The sequence below is a fragment of the Serinus canaria genome, chromosome 2 (genome assembly GCF_022539315.1).
Source record: "Serinus canaria isolate serCan28SL12 chromosome 2, serCan2020, whole genome shotgun sequence".
In the NCBI taxonomy this organism is placed as follows: Eukaryota; Metazoa; Chordata; class Aves; order Passeriformes; family Fringillidae; genus Serinus; species Serinus canaria.
In genome coordinates, this window is record NC_066315.1 from 133801453 (window position 1) to 133821538 (window position 20086).

Here is a 20086-nt window from a genome sequence, read left to right on the forward strand (position 1 = left end):
AAAATGGATGCATAAACCATATACTGTCTCATTTAATTTTTTATCAAAACTTAACCACCTGGTACAGATTAGGCAGCACTCTGCAATATTACACAGCAGTTGGGAATACTATATCCATGGAGCCCACGCAGGGAATGGGGAGAAAGAGCTGGGATAGCTTGGGACAGGTCCAAGCATGGCCATAAGTGCTCCTCATCCAGCCAGACTGCCACTGAGTGACCTCATGTGAGTCTCAAGTTGATGTGTAATGTGAAAACCAGCACAGGCTTTCTCCCAGCTCTGTGCTCCCAGTGACATGGCACAGCACGGGGGGAAAGGTGCCACACATTTAACAGACACCTGACTATTGCAGGAGAAAAAGAAAAGCTATTTCTCACTTCAGGTTCTTCTGTCAGGTGACCTGACTCTGGCTAGACTATGGCAAAAACATTCTCCCCCTAAACAGGAATAAGAGGTAACAGCAGTGATTAATAATCCATATGGGTAATACTCCACATATGAGCATATGGAAAAATCAATGCAGATCAGCACAACTGCCAGACAGAGGTGAAATGATGTGAGATACCAGAGCACTCGTGGATTTTAACAGTTGTGCTTCTAGGCACAAACATGCAAACAAGGAATCTTGTTGCACATTAGCAGGTTGTAAATTTCCAAATAAAATGCTTCACTAAAAGTGAAAGGTTGTTTGTTTGTTTTTAATAGTACATCTGTTTTATTAAATTAGCAACACTTACAAAATAAAGCATGTCTGGTGTGAGGTGTCTGGTCACCTGAAATTTGTGTGGGAACAAAAAATATGACAAAAAGCCCACCCATATATTAGTGTTTATACTGACCTGTGCCTAGATATTAAATTTATTCTGAATCCTTTTTATTTTCATGTAGCAGGAATTTGTTTCTTAAAACTAGGAGTATCTGCATGAATCATATTTTTTCCCCTAAATTACCCCTCTAATTAAACAAATAATAATAACAATAAAAAATAGGTCGATTCATCAACTAGTTAATTTGCTGAATGGTATATCTCAGAATTAGCTGGGACCTTCTTTAGCAAAGAAGTTTTAAGATGATCTTGAGACATCTGTGAAAATACAACTGTGTTTCACAGCATATCCTCTTAAAAACCTACCACGAATTATGGCCTTGTGACAAAAGTGAGTGCAAGGGTTGAAGAAATAACTCACTTGAGCATCTGTTCATGTCGGGCGTTCTCAGTCCGTAGTAGCCCGACGGGCAGGAGTGCAGGCACTCACCGTACTGCCTCATCCCTTCTCTTCGCAGGAAGAAGAATAACTTGTGCTGGCATCTGATGCACCCATTATCCTTTGAACAAGATAAGCAACCTTTGCAAATTGGATTTGGTCCATAGTTAGCTGCAAAATAAGATAAATCACGCTGTAAGGTCATTTGGAAAGTATTTTGGCTGGAGGTCCTCTATCCTCTAAAGTGTTACTCATCTTTTGCATGACTACAAACAGTTTTGAAAGGAGGGTTCTGAGAGTGCACTCACTTTCAGACATCTACAGGGGCACCGAATAAAAAAACCCACAATCTCTACATTTTTAATTGTATGTAGGGCAGTTTAATGATTTTACACACATTTAAAACACAGGCGTAGGCAAGCAGAGACCAAGATTTATAAAGCTCACAGTATAAAGTTGGATGAAAATGCAATGATGCATTCTTTGAAGCTGAGAATATTAGCACATAACAGCAACAAAATATAAGAACTTCAGGACCCTGATATATGCACACGGAATGACATGCCCATGGAAATTGAGGGACACCACAAATGCAATTTCTGATTCAGAGTACAGAAGCCTCTGCAGAGCAGGCACAGCACAAGCAATGTGTGCTGTCCCCTGGCTCTCAGGGTCCTAGAACAGCTGTCTTCTTACAGACTCTTCTTGACCTGAGTATCAAGACAAATTTTTCAAAAAAAGAGGAGCAGTTTTAAGAGCCTTCTACTCTGGGCTGAAAACCATATGCCATTACAAAAAGAGCACAATTAGTGCAGGTTACCATTTTAGGTCACCAGTTGCTGTGCATTCAAGTCTATGCTCTGATTTTGTTGGATTATTTTCTTTTTTCTTTTAAATTGTTCAGCTGATAACTGCAACACAAACTTCAGCCACATCCCTCTTTGTTCTTACAAAGAGTAATTTTATTATCCTGCATTTCTGCAGAGTTGCAGAACACTCCTTTGTCCCCACGGGCTGTCAAGTCCTTCTCAGGTGCTGGGTCTGCACAGTAGGTCACCAGAGGGAGGATGACTCAAGACATTCCTGAGACCAGCACAACATCACAGGTCTGTTTTAAATATTTAATTGGCTACAGAATTTCATAGAAATTTGCCAGTTCAAACCTGGTTTACCAAAAACAAAAGCAAAATATTATGCAACAAAGGAAAGTGTCTTTGTGGTCTCAAGAGGTTTTTAACAGAGGCCACCCAGGGAGCAGCTCACCAAAAAGACCTATGTTCAATTGTTATATTTGGAAATATTTAAAAATTATTCACACCCTTATGTAGAGATCTGGTACTTTTACCTCCTATGGCTGGATAATTGAGGTTGTTCAACTGATGACTTCACCAGCAGAGTCAGGGGAAAAAACAAGGAAAATCCCACCACCCTCTGGAACCAGTAGCTGATAAGCTTTACTCTCACCTTCAGACATCTGCACACCACATTCCAATTCCCTCTCTGCTCCCATCCCCCACGCAGAACTCACTAAGTTCAGCATGACACCATTCAACTCCAATCTTGTACAAATAATCCTAGTGGGTGGCAGGCAGGACAAGAAGTGAAGCAATCTGGTGTGAAACAGCTCAGTCAGTGGGACACTTTCTGAGTCTTGGAATCCCCTGTAGGTGAGATCCTCTGGAAGGGAAAAGAATCCTTACCCTTCATGGTATATGTATGATTCTTCAGCACTCTGTTAGCCCTTTTGTAAGGAGACACCCTAACAGACCAACTGCCTCACACTCCTAAAACAGTTCCCTCCTCCTGTTGCCTGAAAGACTTGAGATATAACTTTTGCTACACTTCATCTTGTAACTATTTTCATTCCCAACGCTCTTCTTCAAAGACAAACAAATTATGAACATGGATGCATCCCTCCTCTCACTGTGGGCAGGGATTGCCTTACTGTAACCACATCAAATATGTGACCATGTACACAAAAGCAATTGTTGCTTAACACACAGTGGGCAGTCCTGTAGACTTCTGACTTCTCTTTTAGTCTCCCTGGATGTCACTCTCAGTAAATCTTTACCTCCAGCTTATTCAAGGTTCCCTAGAGAAGCCTGTATTCTAACAAAAGAGTTAAAAGGAATAAAGCAGAAGCAAGGATGCAAGATGCCTGAACTTACTCACTACTCAGAGTGTTTTTTGGAGTTCAAACCAGCTGAAATCATGTCTATGATTTTGACTTAGGGCCAGGCCAATTGCTGAACAGCATGAACACAGCTAAAGACACATACATATACACATTTGTGTATATACATGGACATATACATATGGATACAGATAAATGTTATATATATGGATATAGCTAAAGGGAACAAAACCACAGGCCTGCTAGCAACAAACAGGGCAAAACTGTCTCAAAGGGAGAAAAATATCTTTCCACGGGAGTTACTAGGGCTCACTGAAAGAGCTTTGAAGAGATTTGAAGGGAGAAAAGGATAAAACAAAGCTCACTGAAGTCTGAGAGCAGCATGCCAAAACCTGAGAGACAGGGTGCTAGCAGGGTCTGTCAGTCTGCTGTCTCAGTGGAGGTAGGGGTGTTTTGGCTCTCTAGAGCTCAGTGATGGTGAGGATAGGGTTGAGTGGTTTTCAGTAAGAACTGGGGAAAGGCCAACAAGGCAGGCATCATGGTGGGAGTCTGCAACAGACGCCCCAACCAGGAGAAAGAGACAGATAAAATTTTCTCTAAGTAGCTGGAAGAAGTCTAACAATGTTAGGGAGAAGTCTAACCCTTGTATCCATGGGGAGTTTCACCTTACCAGATGTCTGTTCAAAACACAGCAAAGAGGGAAGAGCCTAGGACATTTCTGGAACATGGGGGCACTTAACTTCCTGACAAGGCTGGTGAGGGAGCAAACTAGGGAAGGTAACTGCTGGACCTGTTGTTTGGGAAAGGAGAACGACTTGTGGAAGGTGTGATGGTTGGAGGTCACTGTGCCCATCCTGGGCACAATGATCACCAAAAGGTAAGTTTTTGGTTCTTGGTGAAGTAAGGAAAGGGGTCACCAAAACCTCTGCCTTGGGGCAACAGAGTCCAAGAAGGCTAGAAAGTCCTCAAGAAGGGAATCCCAAAGACACAGGAGCAGGCAGGTGCCACATGCCGAAAGATGATCCAGGGGGAAAGAAGACTAGCTGAACAGAGAGTTTTGGCAGGAACTCAGGAAAAAAGCAGAGTTTATAACCCTTGGAAGAAGGGGCAGACAATTCAGGATTGCAAGGACTATGGGGCAGACTCCAAGGATTGCATGAGGTTATGAAGGGAAAAATTACAAGGGCCAAAGCCCAATAAGATCTGCATCTGCTACTCCCATAAACAGTAACATTTCTATAAATGCCTTAGCAACAGCAGTAGAGCTAAGGAGAATCTCCATTCCTTATTGAACGTGGGGGCAAACACAGTGACAAAGGGTAAGGAAAAGGCTGAGGTACAAAATGTTTTCTTTTCTTCAGCCTGTAACAGTAATGAGACCAGTCTTTTTCTGGTACCCAGCCCCCTGAGCTGAATGACAGGGACAGTGAGCAGAATAAAGTCTTCATAATCCATGGGGAATGGTCAGCAGTACCGCTTAGATCCATCCAAATTTATGTGGATGAAATCCACACAAGGATACTGGGGCAGCTGGTGGAGGATCATTTACTGGTCAGCCAGGGAGGTGACTGGAGTTTGGCCAGTGTGACACCCATCTAGAAGATTAATCAGAAAAAGGATAAGGGAACTACAGGCTCATCAGTCTGACTGACCTCATTTTCCTCTGTGACAAGATGATCAACATTATAGATGAAGGAAAGGCTGTGGATGTTCCTACATGCACTTTAGACAGCAATTCCCACAGCATTGTCCTGGAGAAACTGGGTGCTCATGGCTGGGATGGCTGTGCTCTTCATTCAGTAGAAAACCAGGCTGGATGACCAGGCTTCGAGAGTGGTGGTCAAAACAGCTGGCAACTGGTCACCACTGGTGCTCCCCAGGGCTGAGTACTGGGGCCAGTCCTGTTTAATGTCTTTATCAGTGATCTGGATGAGGGGATTGAAAATACCCTCTGTCAGCTTGAAGATGACATAAGCTGGGCAGGAGTGTTGATCTGCGGGAGAGTAGGAAGGCTCTGCAGAGGGATCTGGACAGGCTGGACCTATGGACCAAGGCTGAGAGTACAAATTTCAGTGAGGTCAGGTGCTGGGTCCTGCACGTGGGTCACAGGTGCAACCCCATGCAATGCTAAAGGCTGGGGAAAGAGTGGCTGGAAAGCTGCCCAGTGGCTGAACATGAGCCACTGTGTGTCCAGGGGGTCAAGAAGGCCAATGGCATCCTGGCCTGTGTCACAAATAGTGTCAAATAGTGTCACAATAGTGGTCCATGTCCTTGCCAGGCTAACCAGGACAGAGATTGTACCTCAGTACTGGGCACTGGTGAGGCCACACCTCAAAACCTGTGCTGGGTTTTAGGACCCTTATTACAAGAGGAGGAGCTGGAGCATGTCCAGAGAAGGGCTGTGTTGCAGGGAAGGGTCTGGAGCACAAGTTCTATGAGGAGCTGCCGAGGGAACCTGGGTTGTTTAGCCCGGAGAAAAGGAGGGTCAGGGGCACATAATTCTCTACAAATACGTGAAAGAAAGGTCTAGAAAGGTGGAGTTCAGTCTTTTCTACCAAATAACAAGCAATAGGATGAGAGAAAATGGCCTCAAGTTGTGCCAGGGTGGTTTAGATTGGATATTAGGAAAATGTTTTTCCATGGAAAGGGTTGTCAAGCCTTGGAAAGAGCTCCCCGGGGAAGTGGTTGAATCACCATCTCTGGAGTTGTTAAAAAAAATGTGGAGATGTGGTGATTAGGGACATGGTTTAGTGGTAGGCTTGGCAGTGCTGGGTTAATGGCTGTATTCAATGATCTTAAAGGTCTTTTCCAACTTAAACAATTCTATGATCTTGTGGAGCAAGAATTAAGCTCTGGAGCAGATACATCAGGGCTCCATGTAGGTTTCTTTGCCATCTCCTCTCATGGATCTCCACGACAGTTCTGACTTCTTTGCCACACAATGTGTCTGAGTTTGACTCTGATGCCCAACATTCCTTTATTACTGCCACATGTTACTCCTCCCAAGCACCCTTCCTGTGCTTGTGGTAAGATATCTTTATCAATAACCCTTTCTTTCTTCAGGCAAATTTAGTTATGCTGACTCCTCTTGGCTTCAGATCCATAGAAAAGGAGCTAACAGCATAAAATGATCTTCCATTATCCTATGCTATTATTTGTTCAGGAAATGCATGGCACATCTTTCACAGCTTAAGGTCAACTCAAGATATATTAAAGACTTCAGTAATACATTAATTCTGTAAATTGTATAGGTTTCCCAAACTGTGACATCTGAATCCTCCTCCTTCTTCATCTCTTGAGCAGTCTTAAAAAATTATATTTTCTGTAGCTGTACATTTTTATCTTCTTATAGAAATGCTCTGAGATTAAAAATTTGTAAACTGCTCTGAAATCCTCAGATATATTGTATTTATTGTTACTTAAACGAACAATTATTTAATTCACACATTGAATTTGGACAGTGTTCAAAATTATCACTTAATTAATGGTCACATATTGATGAATTTCCCTGCTGGTTTCCTAGCTTTTTTCTTTCTTTAGTACATTAAGAAATTAAAAATCACTGAAAAATTATAATGGTAAGGGGAAGATAATACGATTTGTATGTTGCATTACAAAGAGCAAACTTCATGAAAGAATCTGAAAGCTTCCCACTGTGCTGCTTAGGAATTAGACTGAATAATTTCCAGGTAATTTCCATATAGTAAATTACTGTAAAGTGTGTACCACTGAATCGATCCTCTTCCACATTGTTGTTGCATGTTTTCTTTTCAGAGCTTCATGGGAAGGTCTGAATTCTGCAACCTTTCCATTATTTCAATCTCTCCCAGAGCCAGGGAAAATTGTGATATGATCTACCAACAAATTACTTGGACAATGACTATACATATTCACAAACCAAATACCATAGCACTGGTTTTGGGGTCACGTAAGGATGCCATTTTGAAGATACTCACTTAACTGTGCCTCTTTTGGCCCCATATACATTGGCCATAATTAAATCCTATGAAATCCTCCTTGCCTCAAATTCTTCCCATCTCAGTTTCTTAGCACAGCAAACTGGATGTATTGTTATTACATACAGCTTTTCCACTTTGCTTATAATTGCTGTTTGAAGAGGAAGCAAATGTCTCCACCTTCAACAGAAACAACTATGCACTTCCTTTTTAATTTCTTCATAACTTCTTTTTTTTACCCTCTATATTCGTTTGCAATAAAAAATAAAAAGCTTATAAAACGTGGTCTATCACCTTCCAGATTACTGAGTGCATCACATGCAATGTAAAACATCATGCTACTCATCCTTATTTCAACCCTGCCAGGAACACCCTCCTCATCTCTGTGTGCCAGGCAGGCAGGTCTCCTCCAGCCAAATCCCTCATGGAGACTTGCTCCTTCCACACGGCCCACAAATGTTAACCAGTGCCAGAGTGCTGCTGTCATCACATCACAAAACTGAAAATGCACACATGCTGTAAGTTAGCACCATCCTCTGGCTCTCAAGGCACATGATTGCCCTTGTTCTCTGTTAAGACTGCAAGCTCCCTGCAGCAGGAGTAGTTTTGTGCAGCCACATAAGTATGTACACAGGTGTGAACACTGAGTAGAAACACAAGCACACACCTCAATATAGGTAAGGCACTTTCTATTCCTTCTGCTTCTACAACTACAGCCCAGAGCACCTCCATAGTTAAAGAAAAAACATTTACAGACTTGATTCCCCATGCAGTGCCTTTATTTTAAATCTGGTATTAAATTTGCCAAGTTTCAAAAGGTTACTTGAGAACGCAGACTAGTACCCAAACACTGAATGAAATACTTCTGAACCCTAAGGGTGTTCAAAATTTCATGGTTTGGATCCATATCAAGTAAAATCAAATATCAGCTAATTACTTTAACTCTTGTCTAGATTAAATGTATTTAAGGCACATTGCTGAAGCAGTTTTGAGTGAGTTGTTATGACTATTTGAAATCACAAGAGAATCTAAATGAGTCTAGCCTGTTCCCCACAAGAATACAAGTTGTTCTGTAAGCAAGAGATCTTAGAGCATTTGATTTTCTGTGATCTTACTGTCCTGCAGCCCATACTCCAACTGCTTCTAATTTGTGTCTTTCTTGTATACCCATTTGTTGGGTGTTACAAAGCTCTTTTGAACCTGGTGCTTCAGCTCACCACAAGAACCTGGTATTTTTATACTTCTGAAAATTATTATACTTCTGAAGAAATACTTCTGGTATTTTTACACTTCTGGAGCTTTTGAAGGTGCCTCTCATAGTTCACTTTCTGGATACCTATTATCATGCTGGAATGCTCCACAGGCTGAAATAGACAAATGAATCCAAAACCAGTTGGAGAAAGAGGAGATCCTGGCAGAGAAACAAGCACTAAAGTCATTCCCCAAACATTGCTTTAGAGAGCCAGGCTAACATGCTCACTATGTCCCTAATATCACTTGCTATCTGGTCACTGTGTCTCTCTTTGGCAGTCTTTGGTCTTTCGAGCTCTCTGAAGTCAGAAACTGAGCTTGCTATACAATGGCCAGCTTAATGACACTCTCACCCTAACTGGGATTGCAGCCACAGGAATGCTGGTGACTGGATTTTAGTACAGATCTTGCAGAAATGTCTCCAAGACACTTCCCACTGTAAACACAAGATGTGCAGATGGGACTCAGAGGAGGTGAGGAACTAAAAGACCACTACGAACTGCACTTATTGCAAAATAGTAGATTTCATAATCCTGAATTCAATTAAGGCTTTGAAGACATCCCATACATATCTCAATAAAGTACATTTGTGCTTGGCTTATGTCTTCAGGGGTGCCAAGGAATTGAACAAAACCTACAGCCTTATAGATAAACCAATACTAATCGAATATCAAGGCACTGAGACTGTAACACTGTAAATCCACTACAGCTGAACAGAAGCTGGCCATGAAAAATACCTATTTTTCATTAGAACTTTGTAAAGCAAATGCAAGTTTTAGGCAGAAAACTTCAATTAAAAACAAAATACTAATTCGTTTCTTGTAATTATTCTATTAAATTCTCTTTAAGAGAATTTAAAAATTCAAGGTCAGAGGGGATTTTTATGAACAATTAGTCCAATGACCTGTACAAAGAAGCCACAGAACTTTTGCTTTACTGAAACGTATCATTTAAGAAACCATTCAATCTTAATTTTTAAATTGTTAGTGGTAAGGAAGCCACCACAATATTTTTTAAGATATCATAGGGGCTAATCACTCACACTGTTGAAAATGTGCAGTGGAATTTTGAACTCCAAGGACCAACCACTGGACCTTATTGTATCTTTGCCTGCCAGTTTGTTAACAGTTTTTCAAGGTTTTTTCCCCAATCCTCTGATCAGGTCGAGTCCAAGCTTTCTCATGGGTAAGATAAACAGAGGAAAATTCCACAATGTCTCACTGCAAGGCAAAGTATCTAGTCCTTTGATAAATCCCTTACAATTTTATCAACAGGCTTATGGATACTCAAAAAAAAGCTCAGCATTGGAAAAGCAACTGTACTGATGCCAAATAAAGAAGTGATATAACTTCTCAACTTTTCCTAGATTTTACTCTCCTGAAACATTCATGTGCTATATAAGTTTTTTTTGCTGGGAAGATACCATTTCCCAAGTACCATGTTGCTCTGGGTAGGTTGCAGCCATTTTTTTTTGTTATACAGGAGATCACCCAGTGCCCCTTCTCAGGCCACCAGGCCCTCACCACTCAGGATTATTTTCTCTAAAGTTTTCTATAGCTGAGAAAATGCACGTTCCCCACTCTTCCTCTGAAGACAGATTAGGTGTAGGGAAGCATTTCACTTCAATAAGTTTGGTATAAATCTCATCAAATGTTGCTTGTGAGCAAGCAATTTTGCCTGGTTATTATTCCTTCACTTCCTTCAGAGATCTTCATTATATTTTCAATATCACAATTTTATGCTTAAACTACTCTCACTTATCAGCTCGTTTCATTATCTCATTTTTGATATGATGTCTTTCTGGTTATTCTAGTGTAAGCTTCCAAGGGACTTGTCTTCATTCCATCCATACTCAAAAGACAGTGGCATTTTATTCCACTTCCAAATCAAAACATTTTACTATGTGCATATATAGCTATCCAGCTGAATACTTACAGAATTTTCTGTATGGTTTTCCCTACCACCACGACATGGAGAATCACTATGAGGATCAGTTTGATATTATTCTCCCGCAGCATCCTGGCAAGTCTCAAGAAATCACCTACATATTAAGATATTTTGCAACATTTAGTGACTCTAGGCATTAGCACCATTGCATACTGACTACCAAGTTCAGAAGTCTCTACTTTAGCAATAAAATGACATGTATGTTGGTTTCAGGATGCTTGGTTACTAAGCTGTTTTGAGAGCATTACCAGTTTTCTTTCCAGCTGGGATGAACTGCTACTAACAGAGGTATCTCAGCCATCTTTCCTCATTTGAACATCTGGAGCCTTTGAAGGTGCCTCTCATAGTTCACTTTCTGGATACCTATTATCATCTGGAAACATTTAACTCTTCTTGTCCTCTTCTGTTCACTGTTTGTCCTACCAATCCTCACTTGCCTTAACTCTACTGAATGCTGCTTCCTTCTTCTACTTGGGATGTGAATTTTCCTCCACAATTTCTCTGTTTAGTTCCTAGACATTTCCTCCTCCCCTGAAAATGGAGCAGTCTGGTTGATCAGGCCTCTTGCATTTCCCCAGTGTTTCCCCACCATTGGTACTTGTCTTTCCCGTACAGAAATCCAGAGCTGTCACCAATTTATGTTTTATCCCTGGGAAGTTCATTCTGTCTACAGGACGGAAAAAAAAATACAGAACATCTGTTGCAGGTCACAAACACCACCCCCTCACCTGCCTTCCTAAAAACAGAAGCAGTACAGAAATAGACAGAGAAAGTGTCATAATAAGAGTTGCAATGTCCTAGGAAATGTTAGCTTTTACTGATATTTTCTGTTCACAGATTCACCAGTTTTATTCCAGGTCTTCCTGTTACAACTGAGACTAATTCAACATACACACTTGAAACACATAAAAGGTCCAAGTTTCACAACCATAGAGTATACTCAGAGACAAAAAAAAGATAAGCTAAAAAAGCTCTGCTCCATTGTGTTCATGCAAACAGGACAGACAAAGTGCCCGTTCAGAAAAAAAAAGCAACACAATAACCAAGCCTTACCGACCAAGTGATTCACAAATACCACTCACAGGTCATTTCTTTCAAAGCCTAGCTCCCCACCCATTCCCCACCAAGTACTCATTTTGGTATTTAAAAGACTTACACAATGCACACTCATGTATATGTTCCCAGTTCCATTTCTGAGTTTTAATTTATAGGCCAATCCATTGCAGATACAGTAAGAAATTACATTACTCCAACAAATGAACCAGCCACTTCTTTTAATCAACTGAAGTTGCTGATTTGTAAAGTGGCTGCTTCAGTTTTCACCACAATGAGAAGAGTGAATTCTTCCAAGATGAATCTGTTTCATCTCCTTATGGGTTGATTGATGCTTTTTTAGAAACCTTATAAGTCTAACAGTACTGAAGCACAGACAATATCTGCCAATTACATGCTATTTGCACAGCTCTGGGCAGTTTTGTCTACTCCAAATCTCAAAAGTTTTTTTCTTATATGGCATCTTCATTCTCCCTAAAAATGTTCATTATATAAGCTTCCCATAAACTTCCATTGGATTTTAGGATACTTTACAAGTCCCAGATAATGTGATGAAATGTCAGTAGTTTCATATATAGTAACCTCAAGAAATTCCAATCATAAAACTCAAAAGGACTTTTAACATGCAGTACTTTTGAAAGATAACTTGTCACTCAAATGCTGTTATTTAGATTTTACATTAATTACACTTCCTCCTTTCTCCATGTCTATAGAGTAAAATGTAGAAATCCCACAAAACAGCTCCTTAAAGAGAAGATGCTGTTCTTCCTCAAACCCCAGAAATTCAGACAGGGAGGAAGAGCACCACAATCACTGACTTTGGCCACAGCACAGAATATTTTTATCTGATGAAGACTGCACAAATCAAGTGATGGGACAGAGGCCAGACAGCCAGTCTGCCCTACCCCTCAGGTCTACCCCAATGTTCAGCTCTCTCTGAAATGCACCTCATGCAATGGCAGGGCTCTTCTGTCTTAGTGGAAAAAGGGCTGGGGGTAAAATAAGTGGAAACTGAGAAGCTACATTCACACCCTAACATAAATTGTAACACTGTGGAAATTACAAGGTAAAATACAGCTGCTGCTCCTTGGCTGGAATGCTCCACAATGATTCCCCATACACACGATCTGCAACCAGGAGGGATGGAATGGATGGTGGAGAGGAGTGGAGACACCACAGCCAGGCTCTGCAGAAATCCTGGGAGGAAGGGGAACTCAGTGGTACTTTGCAGCTGATAAACTGCACGGCGCCTGTCAGCCAGGGGAGATGGGAGAGGGTGCCCAGTTGCTGAGTCAGCAAGCGTGGTGAAATTATTCTCCTTTAAATTATTCTCCTTGAATGAGTTCTCAATGAACTCATTTCATTGTAGCCTAATTATAATATTAAGCTCCATCCAAAGTTACCCAACTCCAAGATATGATCACCCCTCACTAAACATGTGTTCTGTATTTTTTGACGGTATTTTTAAGAGCAAAGCAAGATAATTTTACACCGCTCAGCAACAAAAGTATATATATAGAGCCACACGAGCTCCACCTAAACATAAAGAAATAGTAAGTAAGTGAAAATGGGGAAATGCTAGGGAAGACTCCATCATAACTTCTGGGAGCAGCCAATGGGCTGAACCTGTTCCCCCTCCCCACAGGGACACATTTTGGGCAAGATACTCTATGCACACTGATACTTTAACTGGGGACTAGCAATATTGCTTTGAATTCATTTTTGCCATCAGATACTATCACTGGCAATTCTTGAACATTAATCTGTCACGATGTTATTCTAATAAAGAGTGCTATACTGTGAACTGTTAGTGTTGAATCTTTCACAGGCACAAGCAGTCACTGGCAGCAGGTGACACACTCAAAGTGGGAAGACCCACTGAGGGGTCTCCTTTATGCTGCTGGTGTGTGTCCCTGTCTCAGTCAGTCAAACCACCCCCTGATCCAGGAGTGCTCAGCGAAGGGTCCCTGTAATGCTGACAGACTGGCTGGGCACAGGGGTCTCAGCTTTCCTGGGACACTGACAGACAAATGAAATACCAAGGGTTGAGGAAATCTCCCCGCACTAAGGGCTGAGGAAATCTCCTCTTTTCACGGGACAGTGGGCCAGCAGGCTGGTTTCAGGGAAGGCACAGCTAGAGCTCCCTTCCATCAGGCCACCACGCAGTGACTCAGCAGTCTCAGCTCTGCTATAGACAGTGTCTCACCAGGAGCATGTCCACTGAAGAGCCTGCTCAGACAGGGAGCCTACACAGAGCTGACCTTAAACCATCTACAGCAGGAGTTGTGGGGTTTCAAAACCAATTGCTGGGCTCTCCCATACAGGTTTTTGAAAAATCACATTCCTTAGCTGAGGTTTTATCTCTTTTTCACTTACATCTAATCTACTATGTCTTACCCATATATGAGGCACAGGAGCTCCTACCAGACTTTGTATGTGGGAAGAAATATGCAGGGAAGACAGTACATGAAAACCACCATCTTCCCCAGCTTATTTCAAGTGGGTGTTTTATTTGCCTTCCATTGAAAATAAATTTCATTGGGAAGCATGAGCAGATGCTCAAACCAAGGCTGATAGTTACATTTCTAATACAGAAAAATAGTCATGCTTCTTCTGGAAGCTAAAAGAAGTCTAGAAGCTAGACTTACTATGACTTGGACCAACTCTTTATATATAGTGCTGCTGTGAAAGCTGCAAAGGGAAGCAAAACTTAAACAACAAACCCTCCTTTACTCTTTCCTCATAACACCATGCCAGTGGAGAGGCCTGGCCAGTGGAGTCCACAAGGCAGTGTTTTTTCACCTCTCAGATGGTTAAAAGTCACTTGGACACCATTCTCAGACTTTTCAATTTCAGATTCCCATGCTATAGTCACTCAGCAATGCAGAGGCTGTCCCAGTCTATTCCTTGATTACAAAACTGCACAGAAATGCATTTTTCCCATGTACACATTCTGTGCCACTATCTGATAGCACATTCAACACAAATTTCATCCAGCATATTGCTGAAAATCAACATCTGGAACACAAATCCTATTGAAACAAAGTCCCAGGCATTTTAAAAAATTCACTTTTTTCCAAGTCTTTTAATATCTAGAATATTTCAGCTAGCTGCTGTCAATAAGATTCATCTTAGCATGCAGGTGAATAAACAGAGATTTAATTTTTCCCCTTTGATGGTGGGTTTACTTTGCCTTTTATTGTAAGTTATAACTTTTCCAAGTACTGAAAACTGCAGGGATCCAATGTAGAGGCATTCCAACAAAAACACAGCTCCAAATCCAGATCCACCCAAACCACAGAAGACAAAACATTATTGGCAGCACTGAAGCTATAGACGAGAAGATCCAGAACACTCTGTTTAAGACACAAAGTACAATGACATACAAGGAGACTTTATGCATTATGGGTGATATTTCATTTTACCTTTCCACACTTTTACTGAAAAATTCCTAAGAAGGTAAAAAATACTGAGGAACAGAAGAAAAAATGTAATTAGAGAAGGAGTTTAGGCAAAGTCTTTTTCACTTCCCAGAAGATGAAATGAAACATATTTTAATAGTCATAGATACCAAATCTGGACTCATACAGAAATTCCAGCAGAAATAAACAGAAGCAAAGACTAAGCAGTTATTTGCAGTTATATTTGGTACCAGTAAACTAATAACCATACCTTAACTATTGATACTGTCACATTATTGTTCAGCAGAACTAGCATATAAAGGAAATGACAAAGGAAACAAAAAAAAATGCTTGCTTGCAATTGTAAATCTATAACAGTGAAGAACTTGCCTTAGTTCTCCAGATTACACAGCAGTGAACACTCTAGGAATGAAGAAATTCAAGGTTTAGATAGCTGTGAATGGCCTGGAAGATTTAATGTACTTAGATAGAAGTAGCTAATTAGGAAACTTTACATAAGGTTATATTCACAGCATCAGAAGTTTTGCAGAAGGAATGTTGCACAGCTCCTAACACTGAGCAAAGCTAGTTCTGACCTAAGCTTCAGTGAGGGCCTGTGCAATAGATTTGCCAGATGTCCAAGTGTGATGGAGGGCACCAGGGTTTCAGACTAGCCACCACAGGTTGAGAATGAGGCTTTGACCACACCGAAGGAAATTGCTCCTCAGAGTATTGTGGAGGACTAAGCCAGTAATTTCCTGGTAGATTTGTCTGAAGAGAAACTGAGTTGGGTACTGTGAAGATGCAACACTGCATTTCCTCAGTATGGCAGCTGGCTGAGAGTAGACAATGTTTATATTTGCTCTAGAAAACTGAGAGCACTTGAGGTTCCATGTTGTCTTCTTGGGCTGAATCCATTACAATTCGAGTTGAATTTTTTTGTCAAAATTTTCCTGAAGCACTAGGCAGACAGGAAATACCATCTTATCCTTGCCCAGGAAGGAAATTCAAAGTAACATGGATGTTGTGGGTACTCCAAGAGTTACCCAGTTTGGGTAAGTCCAAGACTCCAAGTGGTGTCACAGCAGTTTAACGAAGGCACAGCCATTACAAACCCCAAACAGATAAAGCCCAATTAATCTGGTCTGCTATCACACCTGACCCTGCTTTGAGCAGGAGACTGCTGGAGGAAGTCCAAAATCCTGCCAGAAAAGTCACTTCCACAGGACCCACCCTGTCATCCTACAACCTGCATGTGAAGTATCATATTTCACCTCTTGCCCGAAGAAGGAGGCAGCTTGAGCTACATGATGGAGGAGGAATAGATAACAAAGCTCATGAGGATATGCAAAATTTTCTGGATGTTCAGGTATATTCCTTTACACAGGACTTCCCATGGAGGGAGACAACAATTATCAATGAATGAAATAGAAACAAAGCATTTTAGAAGTGCGTTGTAACTGCAGATAAGGTAACAAAAATGGTGTCTTCACAGCTGGAAGCACCCTTTCCCACACAAAGTGAATCATAAGACCATTTTCATCTCTACCACCAGAGGTGTATTTTTAGGAAGTCATAACACATTTTTTGCCTTTGCAAAAACATCATTAAACACATTTGTATTTAAATGTCTACTTGAACACTTTACTTAAATTGAAACCTAAAGATACATAATCTCTGTAGTATTGGGGTTTTGTTTGCTTGCTTTTATTATTTTTCTGACATTGTGAAGCATATAGAAAACAAGCTATCCTAACCTCAAGTGTATTTTTTAAAAATGGAATAAATTATGCAGTTAGAATATTCTTCAAAGTACAGTTCCTCTCCAAAACATGACTGCTAAACCAACAAAGTGGTGTTCCACAGCTGAGTCTCAAGGACTTGCCAGAATAATTTGCTCAAGTTATGAGCATGTGTGTGCATCTATGTACATGCCCACATATACAGATGCATTTATACTCCCTGCCAAAACCAGCCCTACAAAACAACTAATTAAACAATGTCATAAAAAGGGCTTGTATTTCCCTCCAAGGTTTTGTACTCCCTATGTTTTCTTTCAAACTACATTATAAAACATGGCATTCATAATTAAAAGATGTAAGTAAAATTTTAAATGAAATTGCAATTTTATTTCATTGTTCTTAAATATACAAGATTTTTTTTGTCACAATACTGTATTTGCAAAGCAAACAAAACAACTTCCTTTTAACACTATGGAACTAGAATGACAGAGAATAAATGCAAGACATTCCCACAGAATATCTTATTTCATAAAAGATTTCTTACATTTACAAGGTTGTATTATCTTTTTTTTTTATTTTGAAATCATCATGCCTCAACATAGTACTATTCACTGTTACCTAACCATTCATTTTCTGCAGATTATCATCACTAAGATACAGCATCACCCTAAACATGAGGCAACTCCTAATTTTCATGTCTGCTTATGCCTGATAAGCAACACCACTATCTCTTTATAGTCAGGGTCATGGGACAAGACTCAATGGTCCAGCTCACTGAGATCAAGCACCTGGCATGTGCTCCACAAAGGGACAAGGATGGGAGCATCAAGCCCAGTACAAACAGCAGCTTCCAGTGCCTGCACACGGAGCTGTGAGCTCCAAGCCTGCACCTCTGCCTCCACACTGGGAACTACAGGCAGCCAGCCACGAGAAGCTTGGGATTACAGCCAACCCTTCACCTGCCTCCAGCTACTATCTCCTTCCACCTCAGCAGGAGCATTGGCCCATGTGATTCTGACTCTGAATTTGGGGCTAACCAAAATCCAAGTTAACTTTGGGGCTGTTTTCCTTTTGAAGAAACTTATCTTACATTTGCCTGAACAAAAAGTGAAACAGAAAAGTTTCATCTGATCACAATAAAAGATAAAGTAGATGATTTAGAATTACCATGGCAAATGCAGGGGAGAAACTCATGTGTGATTATCAGAGTCAAATATTTCATTGCAGCCAAAGAAAACTGAATCTTGAAAACAGCTTCCCTTCTCTGCAAGCTTTCTGTAGGGATTGTATTATGATGCAGTGCAGTCAGGTCAGACTAGGATTCTGGCCAAAACATATCAAATCTCCTGAAAAGAGGGAATGAAAGGGGAGAGGGATGAGGGATTCATATATACAAACATTATTATATAGAAGTAATGGCACCTTGCTATGCCCGTTCTCTCCTTCTCCACTCCTCGTATATACACCATTCCCCATGGAGCTATTAAACTCAGTACAGCCCCTTAAAATTACTATAACCATCTGATTTTTATAACTTCCCACTCCAGGCTTTCATTAACCCCAGACTCACTTGATGCCAAGTCTTCCTTCCTGGAGCACCAAGGCTATGTGTGGAGTCCAGCTGGTGGGTCAGGGAGACTGTAAATTGGAGGAATGTGCTGGAGCTACTTAAAGTTGTGGTGAACCAAAGGAAAAGGACCAATTTCACAAAAGATTTAGGAAATGGATAGAAGGTGTTAAAATATCTATCAAGAACCTAATTTGTGAAATGACATTCAGAGCATGAGAAAACCTGACATTAAGACAAACCAAAATCATCCACCCAGACTTGATCTTGCACAGTGACCCATAAAAGCAGACCCTGAACAGTCACACCTATCATCATACATTTCCTGACCTCTAGAATGCAGCAGCAACACAAAACAGCAGATTTCCCAATCTTGTTGATGTGCCTCTTATTTCAAAGCTGCCAGACTTTAATTGCTTTTCAGCAGCAACCTCATATGGCATGCCTTGGCTGGGAACATATTTTTATAGCCAGTTATAGCTCCCTATCTCCAAATGGAAACACTGACAGGTTTCTAATTCCAAAAATATTATCAGGAGCCATAAAAACATGAGTCTGCTTTAAAATATAACCTGTGACCTAGAAAGTCATTCTTAACACTTTGTGTTTCAACATTTTTTATGCTTTTTCAGGGATGGTTAAATGTAAAAATTAGAAACTGAAAAAGAATCCCACGTGCCAAAAGAACAGTTTTCCCTCACTCTCCAGTATGGTCCTCATTGAACAGCTGCCTCCTTCATCTCCAGACCTGGAGAGAAAACATAATTGTGGCATGTACCTGTACAAAAACATGGTGCTATGCTTAGCTCTGCTTTGCTGCAAGCACTATGAAACATGCTAATTTTACTTTAGCTTTTTAAAATTATTCATACATGAAAAAGACAGGAGGGTACATGAACAATTTCACAGAACAATTTGGATTGGAAGAGACATTCAAAGGCCATGTAATTCCAACCCCCTGCAATAACCAGGAACATCTTCAACTAGAGCAGGTTCCTCAGAGCCCTGTTCAACCTGAATGTTTCCAGGGATGGGGCATCCACAACTCCTCTGGGCAACAGGTTCTGGTATTTCACTACCCTCATTGTAAAAAACTTCTTCCTTATATCTAGTCTGAATGTACCCTCTTTTAGTTTAAAACCATTATCCCTTGTCCTATCACAAACATCATTCTTATGTTGGGGGCCCCTGAGCTGCATGCAACACTCCAGGTGGGATCTCAGCAGAGCAGAGTAGAGAGGCAGAAGTCCCTTCCTTGCTGGCCATGCTGCTTTTGATGCAGCCCAGGACTTGTTTGTCTTTCTGCAAGTGCTGCAAGTGCACATTGCTGGGTCATGTCCAGCCTCTCATTCACCAGCACCCCCAAGTCCTTCCTGCAGGACTGCTCTCAATCTGCTCATCCCCCAGCCTGGATTGATACTGGGGCTTGCCCCAGTCCAGATGCAGCACCCACACTTGGCCCTGCTGAGCCTCATGAGGTTCCCATGGGTCCATGTCTCAAGCTTGTCCAGGTCCATATGGATGGCACCCCTTCCCTCAGGCATGCCATCTACACTGCTCAGCTTGGTGTCTTCTGCAAACTTGCTAAAAGTGCACTTGATCCCACCACTGTGTCAATATTGAGGATATTAAACAGTACTGGCCCCAGTGTGGGCCCCTGAGGGACATCACTTGCCACCACTGTCCTTCGGGACATTAAGTTGTGGACCACACATCCTCTTCACAGCACTGCAGCTGTTTATCTACAGACAGGTCTAACTAGATTCTGAAGAAGTTGCCTCAAAACCAAACTATCTCACATGCAAAATGATCTGTTTACACAAAATCACA

At 41.1% G+C, this 20086-nt stretch overlaps 1 protein-coding gene across 2 annotated transcripts in view; it reads right to left on the bottom strand.

The window, feature by feature from the left end:
* Positions 1–20086, bottom strand: part of RSPO2 (R-spondin 2) — a 103350-nt gene that overhangs the window by 48550 nt on the left and 34714 nt on the right. Inside the window, exon 2 of one of the 2 annotated variants that reach the window (XM_050970469.1) lies at positions 1257–1376. In XM_050970469.1, coding sequence (XP_050826426.1) covers positions 1257–1376 — 120 coding nt within the window. Of the gene's footprint in view, positions 1–1187; positions 1377–20086 lie in introns of both variants that reach the window. The other variant, XM_050970468.1, reaches the window with a different exon arrangement.